Genomic DNA, 17,605 nt, shown 5'->3' with positions numbered 1-17,605 from the left:
CGTCTCATGTTGCCCAGCAACGCTAGTGCGGTAGCGCCAAACAGTACGCCAGGCTTGTTCGAGATGCATCGGCTTCTCGCAGATCGATCTCCGCAAGACATCAAAGCACTGCGATAGCGATCTAAAAGCACAAGGAGTCGTATGTTCTCCAAACACTCCCGCAGCTCCGATCGGTCCGCGCCGCTCCGATGCATCTCGAACAAGCCATCAACAATAACGGACGTTGCAATACTATGGATGCTCATGGGTTTACAAAATACATCGGAGTCCAACGTGTTTGTGCAGCTCGCCGTAACTTACATAGACGGATATTTATAATCGAGCTGCTATTAGCTCGACTAGCTGCTATTTAAAAATGGCGGTCACAAGTTTCTATTCGTCTTGTTGGTCACGGTAACCCCGCCCCCAGCCCCTGACGCAAGTGGTTCTTACTTGGCTCTGTTCTAGACCAGCAATGATTTGGTGCTACTTAAGAACCACTTTTCCTGGTTCGGAGCTGGTGCTTTGCGTGTGGAAAACCAAAGAACCGAATTGAAACTAGGCTCTGGCTCCGAACCAGCACCAGCTCTGCCTTGGTGGAAAAGGGGTAAGAGAGTCGCAGCCCAGAGGGCGCCGAGGAGAAACGATTTTCTCAAAACCATCCCTACCCCGGAGGGGACCACCCTTTAGAAGCCTGATAGCCTCGGCGTCAGGGCTTCCTATTTTCCAAGCTTTTTTAGAGATAAAATAGTCCTCAGATCTTGCATATCTCTAACTGGCTAGACTGCTACCGCCACCAAAGTCCCCTTCGATTGTGGAGGAGCCCAAATGGCGATGCTCGTTCTTGCACTCTGTGCTGCGAGGAGCTTAGTAGACTGAGACTGCTCCGCCCAGCAGTCTCGGGAACATTAGATTGGTGAGGAAGAAACCTCTGGAACGCCGCTGAACGGTTTATTCTTAGTTTTGTTTTGTTTTTGAAAGCGGAGCGTCCTGAAGAACAGACATAATTTTATCTTATTTTTCTTTATTTTTAAATCAGAAAAACGTATATATATATATATATATATATATATATATATATATATATATATATATATATATATATATATATCACTCCGTGGCCACCAGCAGGAAAAACAACCGAACTGGCCGTGCTGCGACCCTCCTCAGTGAGTCGCCACACAGAGGACGCAGAGGAGAAACGATTTCTCGAAACCGTCCCTCCCCAGTATAGTTTATCTGTTTTTGCACGACGCAATTCTCGATTAGCGTCAGTGCTGACAACCTCACATTCATCCATGTCTTTATAATTTACCCACCAGCGTTGCCTAATAAAATTTTTTATTTAGATGGCTGGTGGGTAACGTCGGGGTTAAAAATGATGACGCCGACTCGGGAGAGAGAAAGCTAGCAAGCGTCTCTTTAACCCGAGGCACTGTCATACCATGATACTTAATTCCCATAGCATTACTATAGTTAGACGTTGGGCATTAAACACATAAAATAGAAACCGACTTATTCCACAATCTCGACACCTCAGTGTGGTGTGGAGATAGGGAAAAAACGGCAGTCCCTGACGAGGAGGCTGAGATACAGAGTTTTTCTGTTTTTAGATTTATTTCATCTAATAAACTCTTTTTATTTTCACTCTCATAATGTTCAGCTGGCCAGAAAATATTTAACTAGCAACAGCACTAGATAAACCTCCTTTTAAAGCTCCTCTTTATTCAACAGAGTTATGAGCTGACTTATTTATTCATTTATTGAAAACTCAAACATCTGCCTTTTCTTAATATCTTTATTTGTTTTGTTCTCTTTTTCTAAACAAAACACTAACGATACCAATTCCTGGGAACTGGAAATCGCCAGCACTGGATCTGGCAGGTGAAAGCTGAGATAGGGCGGGGCCCGTCCCAACCCCCGCTGTCAGATCCGTTTGCGAACCCCAAAATGCGAGTCGCCGCCGTGCATCGGCAATAGCGGGACCCGCGCGGGGTGCGCGAACCGAACCGTCCTCCTCGAAGAACGCCCGGCGGGAGCGGAGCGTCCTCACGGACAGCTTCTCGCAATGCTCACAGTCAGCCCCCTCGAGAACTGACTGTGGCATGCTCCACTCCCAAATAGTAACAAAAAGCTGATGTGTGTGTCCCCACCCGTGATATAACGTGGGCAGGGAACAACACAAAAGCTGCTTGCTCTCTTTTGCCATAATATATATATATATTGCAACTTGACAGACAACAATAAATATGACAAGGACAGAATACACAGATCGCTTGCTGAAGGCAACAGAAGCTGTCGCGGTCTGTTTTCTGGTGTGCTTTATAGCTTCCTGGTCTATGACGTCACCGCCTATGACGTCTCGCTCTTCCATTGGACTGATTATACACGTGCTTCACGACGCAATCACGCAGAGCGTTCCCACCGCGTCTCAACGCAGCTCGAGTTCCATTGAAAGGGAACTAAGCATTTTTAAATCCAACCTAAAAACTCTTTATTTTTCTTGATTTTTGGTTTTAATTATTTTGTATTCCAGTGTGTTCTTTTGTTTTTTGTACGCTCTGTATTTCTTTCTATGTATTTTTTTAAGTGCCTTGAGAAGCTGCTTTAAAGGCGCTATATAAAATAAAGTTTATTATTATTATTATTCCTTACAAGAACTTAAGTAATCTGTTTGTGTACGACATGATAACTATCCTTTTTGACTATCCTCATCACTCTGTATGTTTGATACCTTTGTGCAGCCTGCGTGGATTTATCATGCCATTATTTTCATTGCATTTTCCACTCATCGCATTCAATTAGCTCACAATTATGATCAAACTGAATGTCTTTAGCTGTGCTTCTGCAGATTCAAAAAACAATGGTGTGGTATAATGCTTATATAAACAAAAAAACATGGCCTAGACTATAAAGAAGGATGCTGGGTGTCTTTTCAAGCTAACACTAGGATACTGAGACAAGGTGGGCAGTGATGGGATGGGTCTAAGTTGTACCTGCTGGTAGAGGTTTTCCCAGAAGTCCTGTGTCATGAGTCGGAAGAGTGAGAGGAAGGCCCAGCTGAACGTGTCAAAGCTTGTGTAGCCATAGTCAGGATTACGCCCTGCTTTTATACATCTGAAGCCCTCGGGGCACTGCCTGTAATCCCCACCAATTAGAAAAAGGTTTTCAGTATATTCAGTGAATAAGAGTAAGCAATTTATCTCAACAAAGCAGAACAGTGGCCTCAGAAAACTGGTCCTAAGTAGTTCTAAAATAATTCAATCATACTAACAATTTAAAATAAGAAAAAACACCAAAAATAAAGATGTCCACATTAAACAGACATCATATTTTCGAGTTTATTTGTATTACAACAGAAGTACCAGAGGTACATGATAGCTTATCTTAGAATATTTTCTTAGAGTCAAAAAGGCTGAGAACCACTGCATTATATACGGTTAACCAATAAAAAATTGAGATATGTTAGATTGTTAAGAAGACCTGCAAAACTTTTCTTTGTTACAAAAATCTTATCTATATTCTAATAACTATAAGGACATGTTTTGTTTTAATTTGAACTAGCATGTAAAATCTGAAAGCACATATATTTACCCTGCATCGCTTGAATTTCCACATAGCAAAGCATCTCTGCGGCCTGGGAGGTGATAATAATTTTCTAAAATGGAAAAAAGCATTAAATAAATGTCAAGTTATATAATAAAAAGATAAGAAGCAGAACGTATACACACAAAGATGCCCAGTATATGTTTCTAGCACCGAATCATGTAGCTTTAAGGAAGTGTCCAAATGAAAGCTAGCCTTTAAATCACACTTGCTGCTAGCAACATACATCCACACACACACAACCATAAAAGTGCTTTAAGCACTAGATGACTAATTTTTCTTGGGCCAGAGGAGCGCTCCTTACATCCACAAGAACGTGGAGTGTCAACAAGTATCTCAATAACACACACACACACACACACACACACACACACACACACACACACACACACACACACACACACACACACACACACACACACACACACACACACACACACAAAGGAGAGAATAAGCACACACATTCTTCACTTACTCTCATCAGTAATGTACTCTGTCCAGTTAAAGGTGGAGTTGTGCAGCTCTAAGCCGATACTATAGTTCAGCGTGGCGGTGAGGTTTTCAGTGACATTGACCTCTGGTATCTTCACACACTTCTGCCGCAGGTTTCCCATGAAGAGCTGCAGTCCGATCAGAGCAAACACACTCAGACAGAACACCGTCAGGATCATCACGTCTGACAGCTTCTTCACAGACTGGATCAGAGCTCCGACGATGGTCTTCAGCCCTGAGGAACACGCAACGGTGGTCACAAACACTGCTGATGCGCACAACAACTCAAACACAGAGTGAGTATGCCTATGTTACAACTATATAGAAATGAAAAAGATCTTATGGTAACACTTTTAATAAGGTCTAATCTGTTAAATAACATAATAGCTACTGTACACTAAATAACATTTACAACCTTTATTAATCTAAGTTAATATTATTTTTTACGTTTACTAGTACATTTAAGCCATTTTTTTTGAAAATTCAGATTATATATCAAAAACATGAATAACAATAAACAATAGGGTATTTATACTATAAATTACCATAAATATAAATACTGTAAAATATTGTTCATTGTTAGTTCATAATGCCTAATGCATTATATATTGTTAACAAATTGTACCTTATTGTTAAAGTGTTACTGTTTTTGTCATCCTTTTATATATATATATATATATATATATATATAGAGAGAGAGAGAGAGAGAGAGAGAGAGAGAGAGAGAGAGAGAGAGAGAGAGAGTGAGAGATTTATTTTTTTACAGGAATGGTTCACCCAGAAACACATTTTTTATTCACCCTCATGTTATTCCAAACCTGTGTGCTGTTATTTTTCCTTCAAAGCACAAAAGGGACATTTAAAAGATTCTTCACACAGCTCTATTCCAGTGACAGTTCATAGCAGCCACAGCTGTTAATATCCAAAAAAGATAGAAAAACACCATAGAAGTGTCCAATATTTTTGGTCCACTGCATTTTAAGCTGTCTGAAGTCATCTAATAGCTTTGTGTGACAAAAAAACTAAATTCAACTGAAAATTTCTGTTGTTGTGTCAACATTAAATTTGGTGTCATCTAGAAAATCTTCTGTAGCGTACCTTTAAATTAAGACTCAAATTCTGATATGTTCTTCACACACGCTATCTTAAAAAAAATAGCATACAAGCTTGGTTTGAAATAAGGTATAGAGGCTGAATTTTCATATTTGGCTGAACTTTCCCTTGAAAATCTGGCAGTATACAACATTAAGTATAATTTTGACATTACAGTTACTTTAATCATTTCTTTGGACTATAATAACAATACAAATCAAGTAAAGCATTCTGCTTTTGATATTGTAAATTAGTAAAAAAAAAGAAAGCAATAAGAAGCTTTTGGTGATTAAAACATTAGCTAGTTGAATAAATGTTTGTGAAATTGCGTATTAACAACATTTAAGCATGCAGTGTAGGACAGTGAGTGAAAGTGTAGCATGTGCGTGTGTGCATGTCTGTGCTTCACACACACACACACAGCACGGGACATAGCGAACACGGCCGACGATGCGCATGCACATTGAACTCAAACAGTAGACACAGGAGAAGAGAAGAGTAAAGGGTCTCAAGTTCTCTATCTCAGACTATATAGGCTTCAGCAATGTCTCATGCAAAAGAAAAAAAACAAGAAAAAAACAACACAACTCAAAAATGCCCAGTTGTCTATTTCCCAAGGCATGATGGGAGACCTTTGCCAAGGCGTGATGGTCTTTGGGAAATAACAGAGCAGAGCCTGGCAAAAAGGGATTATAAGGAAAACTACAGAATGTGTTTTTAAAAGCCTGGAATCCCGTTTTTACACCCGAGCGGATTCCTGCTTTCTCTGACCGCTTGGAGCGACAGAATGATAGAGAGAGGCCAGCGGAGGAGGGGATGGAGTGAGCGAGAGCTCAGATGAAGAGAGAGGCAGCCTGTGAGCTAGCCCTCACCTGGAATCACTGATATAGTTTTGAGTGCTCGTAAAACCCTGAAGGTTCTCAGTGCTGAGACATTGCCCAGATCCACAAATTCTGTTACATATCTGTAGGGAGGGGGGGAGGGGGAGGGAGAGGGGGTCACACGCGCACGCACGCACAAACACACACACGCACACATGTTAGGACAGGACAGGGCAGCAGAGGGAAACGTCACACAGAGACACACACCTGACTGACAACCGTGTTTACGCGCACACGCATGCGCACGTCTATACACACACACGCACACATACATCCCTTACCTGGGATGACTGAGATAGTTTTCAAAGCTCTGAGCACTCTGAAAGTGCGGAGAGCTGACACATTGCCTAGGTTTACAAACTCAGTTACATACCTGTAGAATCAAATAGAGAGTTACCACAAGCACACACACTCACGCCGACACACCAGCTCAAACTCACACAACTGCAACCGACATGGATTCACCAGCTTTCCTTTATTAAAACTATCTGAGTGAACTCTCATTAACAGTTCAGGGAAAACAGAGGACATTCTCATTTCTCTTATGTTTTTAACACAAAATAGAGCTGTAGTATTAATTGTTGAAAGATCACGATCTTGATTCAAACATCAAAGCGATCTAATTTCTAAATGATAACTATTCGTCTATGTCTGTTATGTACGATCACAACGGAACATTTAAATCTGATTATCACATTCAAATTCAAATTATCACAGAATTCAAATTATCACAAAATTCAAATGATCACAGAATTACTGAGATAAAAAGTTGATAGGTCGGATATAATCACTGATGTCTACAGTAGCGAAAAATAATGGGGCAAATCACCTTTTGGAAGTAACTTGCTGCTTCAAATAGAGATTATATAAATTACATTGTAACATCAGTAGGTGGCAACAAGTGACTGTTAAAAAAGAGATTTGTTCAAAAAACGCTGATTCATTCAGTAATTAAACGAGTGAAGTCTGAGTGAGTCATTGAATCATTCATTCCAAATATTTTTTTTAAAACAATAATTCATTCAAATTAATTCTATTATAACTTGGATATTTTTTAAACAGACTGCAGCGATTAACATTTTGTCAGAACCTCTAGTAAATTAATTTGATATTTTGTTTGGTTGTCAATTCAAAATCATGGTTGAATCGTGATCTCTATTTTAAACAAAAAAACTGTGATTGACTGAGAATCGTGCAGCTCTAAAACAAACTGATATGCATCAGCTGTCCTCATATACTCACGCCATCATAATCACACTGAAATCCAGCCAGTTCCAGGGGTCCCGCAGGAAAGTGAACTTCCCCACGCAGAAGCCCCGTGCTAGGATCTTTATCAGGGACTCGAAGGTGTAGATCCCTGTGAACGTGTACCTGAATGTACAAAAACAAAAATTCATCAACATAGCTCAAAAAATTTAGAACTACAGTATGAAATTAAAACAATTAAGTGTTAAAGACCCCATGTAATGATTTATTAAATGCAATTTTATTTCCTGTGTTGACGAATTTCCTATTGAAAAAGAACATTGGGCCAAGGAAAACTGATAGTCTTACGTAAAAGATTTTTACTACTCTTAGAACTTTTTTCATGAAACAAAAAAGAGAAATGTCTAAAGGCCAATTCACACTGAATCGACAGATGCCAGCCAGATTACAGAATGTCATTTCTCAGAAGTTTCGAGACCCGACAAACGGAGAATTACCGTGTTCAATCAAAAGTGCTGACCAACGGCATCAGACATCAACACGGGTAACATACAGATCTGACAAAACCCGACAAAAGCCCCATTCGCACTGGATTGGTATTATCTGGGGACCTCATGTGAATTAGACTTATCTCCCGGATATGATGTCAATAGGCTTGGAAATGTCTTGTCGTTATTATAGGTCTAGCTGTATGATATATCATAAACAGAAGAATGTTCCTTACCGCATGCTGCTATAGCCTAAATGTCATTATTTCCATCTAACCATTCTTTTTGTTTTTGCTCTTCTGATGGTTTTCAGCTTTCTCTTTCTGCAAATTGTATAGTTGTATGGTGTATAGCGATATGACCCAGCACACCAGCACACAAAATACTATCAAAACTCTCCCACGCAGCCTCCATTCTTCGCGAAAGATGGATAAAAAAGCACGCAGGAAACAAAAACCTTGAAAAAATTATAAACGACCCTGCCAAATCACAGAGATGCCGATTCGCGCGGGACCAATATTATCACAGGACCTTGGTGTTCGGCGAAATATGGTAGGTCATTTGCGGAGGAATTTTTACTTTACAAATTACAGACATGGCCGATTCCCACGGGAAAACCTCCGCAATTATTACAAATGACTAGAGGTCACCAGGTAATACTTATCCCGTGCGAATAGGGCTAAAGTCTCTGTTGCCGTCTGTTGGTTCAGTCTGAATTTGCCTTAAAGGGATAGTTCACCCCAAAATGTAATATTTGTCATAATTTACTTACCCTCAAATTGAGGTCCAGTAAGTAATGACAAAATAAAAAAATGTGGGTGAACTATCCCTTTAAGAAGAGAATTAAGACCATTAAAAACATAAGGGTTCATGCACACAAAACACATTTTTGCGGTTAAAGGCGAAAAACAGATCAGTGGGGGAAAAATGCTAGGGCTAGAGGCATGTTTTTTAAAAGATTAACTTTTAATTTTAACCTGAGCTGCGCGTTTAGAATGGTGAGTCATGCGTGTTACTGTACAAAAGATGCTAGACGCAAGCGCAACGGTCAAACATGTCCGTCTAGCATAGAGGTGCCAAAACTTTTCACAACGAAAGGCCAAAAATCGAACTTGATTGAGGTCAGGGGCCGGAATTAAAATTCGCATTATATCAAACTGATATATTAAACTTAAAGTGGTTGACCTTGGTTATCCTAATTTATAATTTTCATAATTTAAAAACATTAAGCAATCTACTTATCTAATCCATTAATATTTTCAGAGTTTTATAGTGTAATGAAAGTTTATTGCTGATTTTAATGTTTTAGTTCCTTTTTTTAGTTACTTTGAAGACAAGAATCTTGAACATTTAAGAAACTGTACTATTGTAATATTGTATCATGTATTACTGTAATATTGTTGCACCCTGTCAGGGTTTATTTTGTTGCTGATTGCCCATTATCTATCACATAACACATAATAAACAAAAGGCAAGTTACCGCACAGTGTATATTCACCATATGCTATGGAGTCTAAATTCCTGTATGCATAATATATCACAACTCCATGGGGACGAAAACAAAAATAAACTTTATTAAAAATTGATGCACACATTAATGGATAATAATGAAGAAATCCAAACTTGGTAGCATAATTTTTCTTAATTAAACATGTGCATTTGTTTCCTCAATCTCGCATTCTTCACGTTTGTTGTAGCAGCGATATGATGTAACAATACACAATAAACGATTATTAAATTCTGTAATCAACTTTCATTATCAGATGGGTGTTTGATTTAATGAGTATAACTCAAAAACTGGTTAAGTGAAAAATTGTACGATGAGATTCGTTCGAAAAATTCAACTCACTGACTCAATGATCTTGTCACAGCAGTTCTTGAGTCAACAACTCACTAGAGGAGATTACCAGTGAATAATGACTTTATTATTTTCTTTTTTCTTTTTCTATTTTCAGTCACAAGTTATTGTATGGCTTTAGAAAACTTGGAATATACTGTATATTGTATTTCAAGTCTTTAGAAAACTTAATCTCTCAATACAAGTGCATAGAAAATCATCAATATGTTTAGTTCATTGCTCCAGAATTCTGATAATGTTGTCAACATTTAGGAGCACACTAGGACAGAGATGGTCCAAATGCAAACAGAAATGGACAAAAATCTACAAAACTACCATTTTGATCTATTGGGGTTCTTAACAAATGTTAATCAGGTTAGGCTGTAAAACTTCCTTAAATCTATGCACAAGATGTGACTTACTCTACGTTCTTGGCCCAGTCCGGGGGATTGCTGAGGGTCATGAAGGCGCAGTTGGTCAAGATTGTGCACATGATCACAAAACTGAACAGCGTAAGCAGAGGTCAAGGAATATACACAAAGAAAACACACACAAATACATACAACCAATCAAATGACAGAGTCTCAAGGTTCAATGCCTATAGAAAAAACTAATCACTGGATTTGCCAAAGTTTGTCAAATATTTGAAAGATATCAAAACTTATGTTTGAGGCACTTAGTAGTAAACAAAATAAATTTACAGAAGCAGAATATAATCTGCGGTGTGTACAGTATCACTCAAAAGGTTGTAGTCAGTAAGAATATATATATATTTTTTTTTAAATTCATACTTCCATTCGGCAAGGATGCATTAAATTCAGCTAAAGTGACAGTAAATACTTGTCACAAAGAAAAAGAAAAACAGTTTCCAATGAAATATTAAGCAGCTGTTTGCAACATTGATAATAATAAGAATTGTTTCTTGAGCAGTAAATCAGTATACTGTAATAATTTCTGAAGGATCATGTGACACTGAAGACTGGAGTAATGATGCTGAAAATTCAGCTTTGCCATCACATGAATAAATTAAATTGTAATGTATATTAAAGTAGAAATAGTTATTTTAAATTGTAAAATTATTTCACGATATTACTGTTCCCTTTCAAGAAAACTCGAGCTGCGTTTGACACGTGGTGGGAACGCTCTGTGTGATTACGTCGTGAAGCACGTGTAAAATCAGTCCAATGGAAGCCCGCTACGACATAGGTGACGTCATAGACCAGGAAACTATAAAGCAACCCTGAAATCAGACCGCGATAGCTTCTGCACCTTCAGCAAGCGCTCTCTGTATATCTGTCCTTGTCTATTTATTGTTGTCTGTCAAGCCCCTTATATATATATATATATATATATATATATATATATATATCACTATGGCGAGCAAGCAAAGTTATAAACCTTGTGTTGTGCCCTGCCCTCGTTATATCACGGGTGGGGAGACACATCCTATGTGTATTGCTTGTTTGGGAGTGGAGCATGCCCAGTCAGTCCTCGAGGGGGCTGACTGTGAGCATTGCTTGAGTTTGTCTATGAAAACTCTCCGCTCTCGCCGGGCGTTCTTTGAGGAGGACGGTTCGGTTCGCGCTCCCCGAGGTGCGGGTCCCGCTGCTGCCGAGGCACAGCGTCGAATTTCATCTTGGGGTTCGCAGATGGATCTAGTAGCGGGGTTTGAGACGGGCCCCGCCCTTTCTCAGCCCTTACCTACTGGATTCGGTGTCTTTGCCCAGGAAGGAGCCCGCTCTGCGGCTTCTCCTTCCCAGGCTGAGGCACCAATATTACGGCTATCCAGTTCTGAGGATCTGGATGTCGGTAGTATGGGGGATATTGAGTGTTCGCCAGCTCATACCCCTGCTGATGAGGAGCTTATGGAGGTTTTATCTCGTGCTGTTACTAAATTAAATATTGAGTGGCCAGCCGATGATTTCGATGTTGAATCTAGAAAGAGTCTTTTAGATGAACGTTATTTACCATCTAGATCACGACCTCCTCGTCGGGAACTCCCGTTTTTTCCCGATCTCCACGCCGAGGTTTCGAGATCGTGGATTAAACCGGCGTCTTTCAGAGTGCATAACCCACAAACTAAGAATTATAGTAAAGTTCAAGGGATTGATCATTATGGTTATTTGACTATGCCTCGTGCTGAAGACACACTAGCGAGCTATCTCTCCCCTGAGTCTTCTTCTTCTCTGAAAGCCCCGACGTTACCCACCAAACCATTAAAAAATACATCTTTGTTGGTGGGTAAAGCGTATTCGGCAGCAGGTCAGGCCGCAGCATGTTTGCACACTATGTCGATTCTCCAAGCGTACCAGGCTGACCTGCTGAAGGACATAGACGATAGTGAGGAAGTTAGTGCTGACGCAATTCGAGAATTGCGTTGCACGACAGATTTATCTCTCCGAGCCACCAAGGAGACGGCCAAGTCTGTGGGCCGCTCTATGGCAGCCTTGGTGGCCACGGAACGCCATTTATGGTTAAGTTTATCAGAAATAAAAGATAAAGATAGATCTGTTCTTCTGGACGCACCGCTGTCACCTACAAGTCTGTTCGGCGACGCTATAAATTGTGTCGTCGATAGGTTTCAAGAAAATAAGAAACAAGCGGCTGCGTTTCAGAGGTTTCTTACTCGCCGGTCTATTGTCCCCGAGGCTGCTCGTAGTATAAAGTCTGAGCAGCCTCGTCCGTCTACGAGCTCCGCTCACAGAGTTCAACAAAAACAGAGCGTCGCCGCTCGGGCACCTCCTCAATCTACGGTTCCTGAGTGGCGCTCGCAGCCCAGACCTGTTAGGGGTAGACAAGATCTGAGGACTGTTATCTCTAGGAGAGCTTGGGCTAAGAAGAAGTCCTGACGCCAAGGCTATCAGGCTTCTGAGGGTGGTCCCCTCCTTGGCACCCTCCGGGGGGCGACTCTCCGAGGAGAGCCGCAGCGCTGCCACTTCGGTTGTTCCCTGCCGGTTCGCCGCTTCAGGGCACCGAGGTGTCAGCGTCCCCGTGCAATCCTCTGAGGAGGGTTGTAGAACGGTCAGTTCGGTTGTTCCCTGCCGGTTCGCCGCTTCAGGGCGCCGAAATGATTGTTCAATCAAATCCAGAGGCCAGTCTCGAGAGACTGGTTCCCTTATCGGAATTTCTGGCAGCGTTGAAACTTCTGCCAAATATTTCTCTATGGGTCCTGCACATAATAGAAAAGGGTTCAGAATTCAGTTCGGTTCTCGTCCGCCCAGATTTCAAGGAGTCCTCCCCACGGTGGTGGACTCACAGCAGGCTCTGGTAATGGAGCAAGAAGTACTTACACTTCTTCGAAAGGGAGCTATAGAAAGGGTTTCTCCTCCCAGCAGAGAGTCAGGGTTTTACAGCCGTTACTTCATTGTTCCAAAGAAGGATGGAGGGCTGCGTCCTATTCTAGACCTGCGCCAGTTAAACAGCAGGGTTCAGAAACTCAAGTTCAGAATGCTTACACTCAAACAGATTGTATCACAGGTTCAGTCCGAGGACTGGTTTGTCACAATAGACTTGAAGGACGCGTACTTCCATGTATCTATCCATCCTCATCACAGGAGGTTCCTGAGGTTTGCTTTCGGGGGCAAAGCATACCAATATCGGGTTCTTCCATTTGGCCTAGGTTTATCTCCCCGCACTTTTACAAAATGCGTGGATGCAGCTCTGGCTCCGTTGAGCCTCCAGGGCATCCACGTATTAAATTACATCGACGATTGGTTGTTTTTAGCTCAGTCAGAGCAGGTGGCAGTTCAGCATCGAGATGTTGGGTCTCATGGCAGCTGCGTCCAACGTTATTACTTTTGGCCTTCTGTACATGAGACCCCTGCAGTGGTGGCTCAGGACCAAGGGGTTTTCTCCGAGGGGAAATCCGTTCCGCAAGATCAAGGTCACGCGGCTATGCCTTCGTGCCTTGGCCTTGTGGAAGAAACCTTGGTTCCTCGCCCAGGGCCCAGTGTTGGGGGCTCCTTGTCGACGCGTCATGCTTTCGACGGATGCTTCCCTCACGGGATGGGGGGCGGTCATGAGTGGCCGCTCGGCGCAAGGTCTGTGGCAGGACCATCAATGTTCCTGGCACATAAATCGTTTAGAGTTGATGGCGGTATTTCGAGCACTCAAATATTTCCTGCCAGACCTGAGAGGCCATCACGTGTTGGTCCGCACAGACAACACTTCAGTGGTCTCCTATATCAACCATCAAGGGGGTCTGAGGTCACGTCACCTTTGCAAATTGGCCCATCAGATCCTCCTATGGGCCCAGGGGAAGTTACTGTCGCTCAAGGCGGTATATATTCCGGGGCTTCAGAATGTGGGAGCAGATATTCTGTCGAGACAGGGGCTGAGGCCCGGGGAGTGGAGACTTCACCCAGAAGTGGTGGAGTTCCTGTGGGAAAAGTTCGGCCGTGCTCAGGTAGACCTTTTCGCATCATCAGATTCAACCCATTGTCCCATGTGGTTCTCTCTAACGCACCCAGCTCCTCTCGGTCTGGATGCTATGGTGCAGGTGTGGCCGAGGCTGCACCTGTACGCCTTTCCCCCGATATCTTTGCTTCCGTGGGTTCTGGAGAGGGTTCACCGAGAAGGGGCTCGTCTGCTACTAGTAGCCCCTTATTGGCCGACCCGAGTTTGGTTCTCGGACTTGGTGTCTCTTCTGGAGGGCTCCCCCTTGGAGATCCCAATCAGGGTGGACCTCCTGTCTCAGGCCGGGGGCACGATATTTCACCCTCGGCCGGAGTTGTGGAAACTGTGGGCCTGGCCTCTGAGGGGGCCAGGCTCAGGGAGACCGGTCTTTCGACCGATGTTGTAGAAACCATTCTTCAATCCAGAGCTCCTTCCACGAGAAGGCTGTATGCGCTAAAATGGAAACTTTTCACCACGTGGTGTGTTGAACGTCAGTTAGATCCTGTTAACTGCCCTGTTGGTTCAGTTCTTGATTTTCTGCAAGACCGTTTCTCGGCCAGGCTATCTCCTTCCACCCTAAAGGTTTACGTGGCGGCTATATCTGCCTACCACACCCCTCTGGGGGGTACTTCTATTGGGAGAAACCCTCTAATTACTCGCTTTCTCCGTGGTACATTGAGGTTGAGACCTGCACTGCACTCTAGAGCACCGACTTGGGACTTGGCCATTGTACTCGAGGGTCTGGCTTTAGCTCCCTTTGAGCCCATCGAGGAGGTTTCTGAAAAGTTCCTCACTCTAAAGACTTTATTTCTCCTTGCTATCTCATCTATCAAGAGAATTGGTGATTTACATCCTTTGTCGGTTGCTCCTTCATGTCTGGAATTTGCACCGGGTATGGTGAAGGCATTTCTCTACCCCAGGCCGGGTTATATTCCTAAGGTCCCACTGAATGTTGGGGGCCCAATAGTAATGCAGGCCTTTTATCCTCCACCCTTTAATACCCCTGACCAGGAACAGCTTAACCTGTTATGTCCAGTCCGGGCTTTAGATGCCTACGTTCACAGAGCTGCCCTGTGGCGTAAATCGAGCAACTATTTGTTTGTTTTGGGTCACTCAAGAGAGGATGCCTTGCATCTAAGCAGGTTATGAGTAAATGGATAGTCGAGGCTATTTCATTGGCTTATGAAGCGGCCGGACAGCCTTCACCTATGGCTGTGCGGGCCCATTCTACTCGGAGTATGGCGGCCTCTATGGCCTTAATTTCGGGAGTTTCCCTTCTTGACGTATGTAATGCGGCAGGATGGTCCTCTCCGCATACATTTGTCAGGTTTTATGACCATGACCTCTTCACTCCTGGGCGAGGTTGCTTGCTTCTTAGTGTGCGCAGGACCTCACACAGAACGGGCATTTGTCATTATGGCGTTGTGGGTATAGGGTTCCCACCGCGTCTCAAACGCAGCTCGAGTTCCCTTGAAAGGGAACGTCTCAGGTTACGTATGTAACCCTGGTTCCCTGATAGGGAACGAGACGCTGCGTTTGCCTGCCATACTTCCTGCATGCCCTGATCGACTTGCTTCAGGTTTTTCAGAAGCTATCGCGGTCTGATTTCAGGGTTGCTTTATAGTTTCCTGGTCTATGACGTCACCTATGTCGTAGCGGGCTTCCATTGGACTGATTTTACACGTGCTTCACGACGTAATCACGCAGAGCGTTCCCACCGCGTCTCAAACGCAGCGTCTCGTTCCCTATCAGGAAACCAGGGTTACATACGTAACCTGAGACGTTTTGATAGTTTTTTAAAAATCAAATAAATGCAGTCTTGGTGAGCATAAGTGACACTTTTAAAAAACAACACTAAATTTCACTGAGCCCAAACTTTTGAACTGTAAAAACAAAACAAATTTTGTTTGTTCCCTTTACATGTTGGTCAGATTGTCAGATGTTGGTTCCTTCTAAGCGAGTTGTCGCAATAAAAAGTCTGTGTCACGTATAGACCGTTTTGGTTTTGTTTTCTGTCACATACTGTGGCTGTAATGAATGCATGAAGACAAAAGAATAAGACTACAAAATAAACAGTCTTTTAATAAATTCAACAGGAAAACTCAGGAAAACCCAGGAGCTAGAATCCATCACCATACTGACGAGACCATACAATAGAACACAGGAAACTGAGGGCTTAAATACACTGGGGATGATTAACTAAAACACAACAGGTGTTAAATAATTAAGAAACATGGAAATGAACTCGCAAATCAGACAGGCAAAACAGGAACAGAACACGGAGAAAACAAAACCAAAACAGGCTACACGTGACAGTCTGGCTATACAAGACTAAAGCCCTGTTCACAGAAGGAACAATAATTATAAAGATAACGATAAAGAAAAAGAGAAAGTTCTAAAAATATGGAGTCCACATCACAACTATAATGATAAAAGCAAAGAAAAACTATATTATTGTAATCACTTTCAGAATGATTTTTTTCCAGCTGATAAACAATAAAATCAATGACAATTGTGCCAATCAGAATTCATCAGACACCAGAGCTAGAGCATTTAAATCAGCAGAAAACATATCTGTAATGTGCGTTTAGAATAAACAAAATGATCTCGTCCGCTGATGTGGAAGCTAATGTAGTTGTGATTATAGTTATCTATAACCTGTTTAGATGCCTACATCCATTCAGCTGATAAAGGATATGAATGCACCAGGACCTTGATGGAGATTCTCCTCAATGGATTGAAAGGGCTCAAAATATACAAGGCCGGCGTAGCATTAAAGCGGAATATAGCCTTCCCACGATTCAATACTATAAAGGTCTGAAGCAGAGAAAAACGGATTGTGGTTACAGTGCACATTCTGTGACAATCTCTTTTCAAATCTGTTATATAACTACAGAGAATGATACACGTTCTGACACCAGACTAAAGTCCTGTTGACAATCTAAATGCAAATAACAAGCAACCAAAAGCTAAATGTTTTCACATACTTTTTGGTTGCTGTAGTAGCTGTCCAGGTCCTCCAGCGGGACGGACACCATTTTGGGTGGTATGTCTCCGTAGATAAAGGGCAGGGATTTTCCCGCCTCCAAATCGCTGTTGGGTTTGGGCCCGTTTTCGTCATCATCATCAGGCCGTCTCTCGACTTTGGGCCGTTGGGCCGCCTCCTCTGCGATGCGGCGCTCGATAGCAGCGAGAGACTCGGGCACGAAGGGCCGGAAGCTGTCAGGTCCGGGTGGAACGAGCAGCTGAGCAGCCATATTGACATCCTGCTCTGGTAGCTGTACCAGCTAATCTCCGGTCACTCTGGGAGCTGAAGGAAGGAATTCACACGTTCAATACACAGTTTTTGCGAGAGGAGATTGATCATTCCAGTCTTTACATTTTTACCAATTGAGTCAATCTGTGGCAGTTTAAAATATGAAATTAACCTACGTCAATTTATTTACATAACAATCAGCATCACAATGGGGACTCGAAAGATTTCAGAATTATTACCAATAAAGAGGCTGTTAATATTCAAGCAGTGACATTAGATGCAGCTTGCGTGTGTGTGTGTATGCGTGCGTGCGTGCATTTACAGAATTGGATGGTTGTACCAGCTCTGTATGTGACAGTAGAGCAGCAATGCC

At 42.4% G+C, this 17,605-nt stretch overlaps 1 protein-coding gene across 1 annotated transcript in view; it reads right to left on the bottom strand.

Annotated features, from left to right (window-relative positions):
• The window catches only part of scn1lab (sodium channel, voltage-gated, type I like, alpha b), a 62,547-nt gene extending 45,288 nt beyond the window's left edge, over positions 1 to 17,259 (bottom strand). Inside the window, exons 1-8 of the mRNA XM_077199499.1 lie at positions 16,964 to 17,259; positions 16,651 to 16,793; positions 10,004 to 10,084; positions 7,293 to 7,421; positions 6,042 to 6,133; positions 4,061 to 4,312; positions 3,574 to 3,637; positions 2,976 to 3,117 (exon numbers count right to left, since the gene is read on the bottom strand). Of these exons, the coding sequence (XP_077055614.1) occupies positions 2,976 to 3,117; positions 3,574 to 3,637; positions 4,061 to 4,312; positions 6,042 to 6,133; positions 7,293 to 7,421; positions 10,004 to 10,084; positions 16,651 to 16,793; positions 16,964 to 17,233 (1,173 nt within the window). The 5' untranslated portion in view covers positions 17,234 to 17,259. The remainder of the gene's footprint in view (positions 1 to 2,975; positions 3,118 to 3,573; positions 3,638 to 4,060; positions 4,313 to 6,041; positions 6,134 to 7,292; positions 7,422 to 10,003; positions 10,085 to 16,650; positions 16,794 to 16,963) is intronic.
• Positions 17,260 to 17,605: the final 346 nt, after the last annotated feature.

Source organism: Siphateles boraxobius, unplaced genomic scaffold, assembly GCF_051911475.1.
Source record: "Siphateles boraxobius isolate OS27281-9 unplaced genomic scaffold, OSU_SipBor_1 41, whole genome shotgun sequence".
NCBI lineage: Eukaryota > Metazoa > Chordata > Actinopteri > Cypriniformes > Leuciscidae > Siphateles > Siphateles boraxobius.
This window is presented reverse-complemented; position numbering and strand designations above follow the sequence as displayed.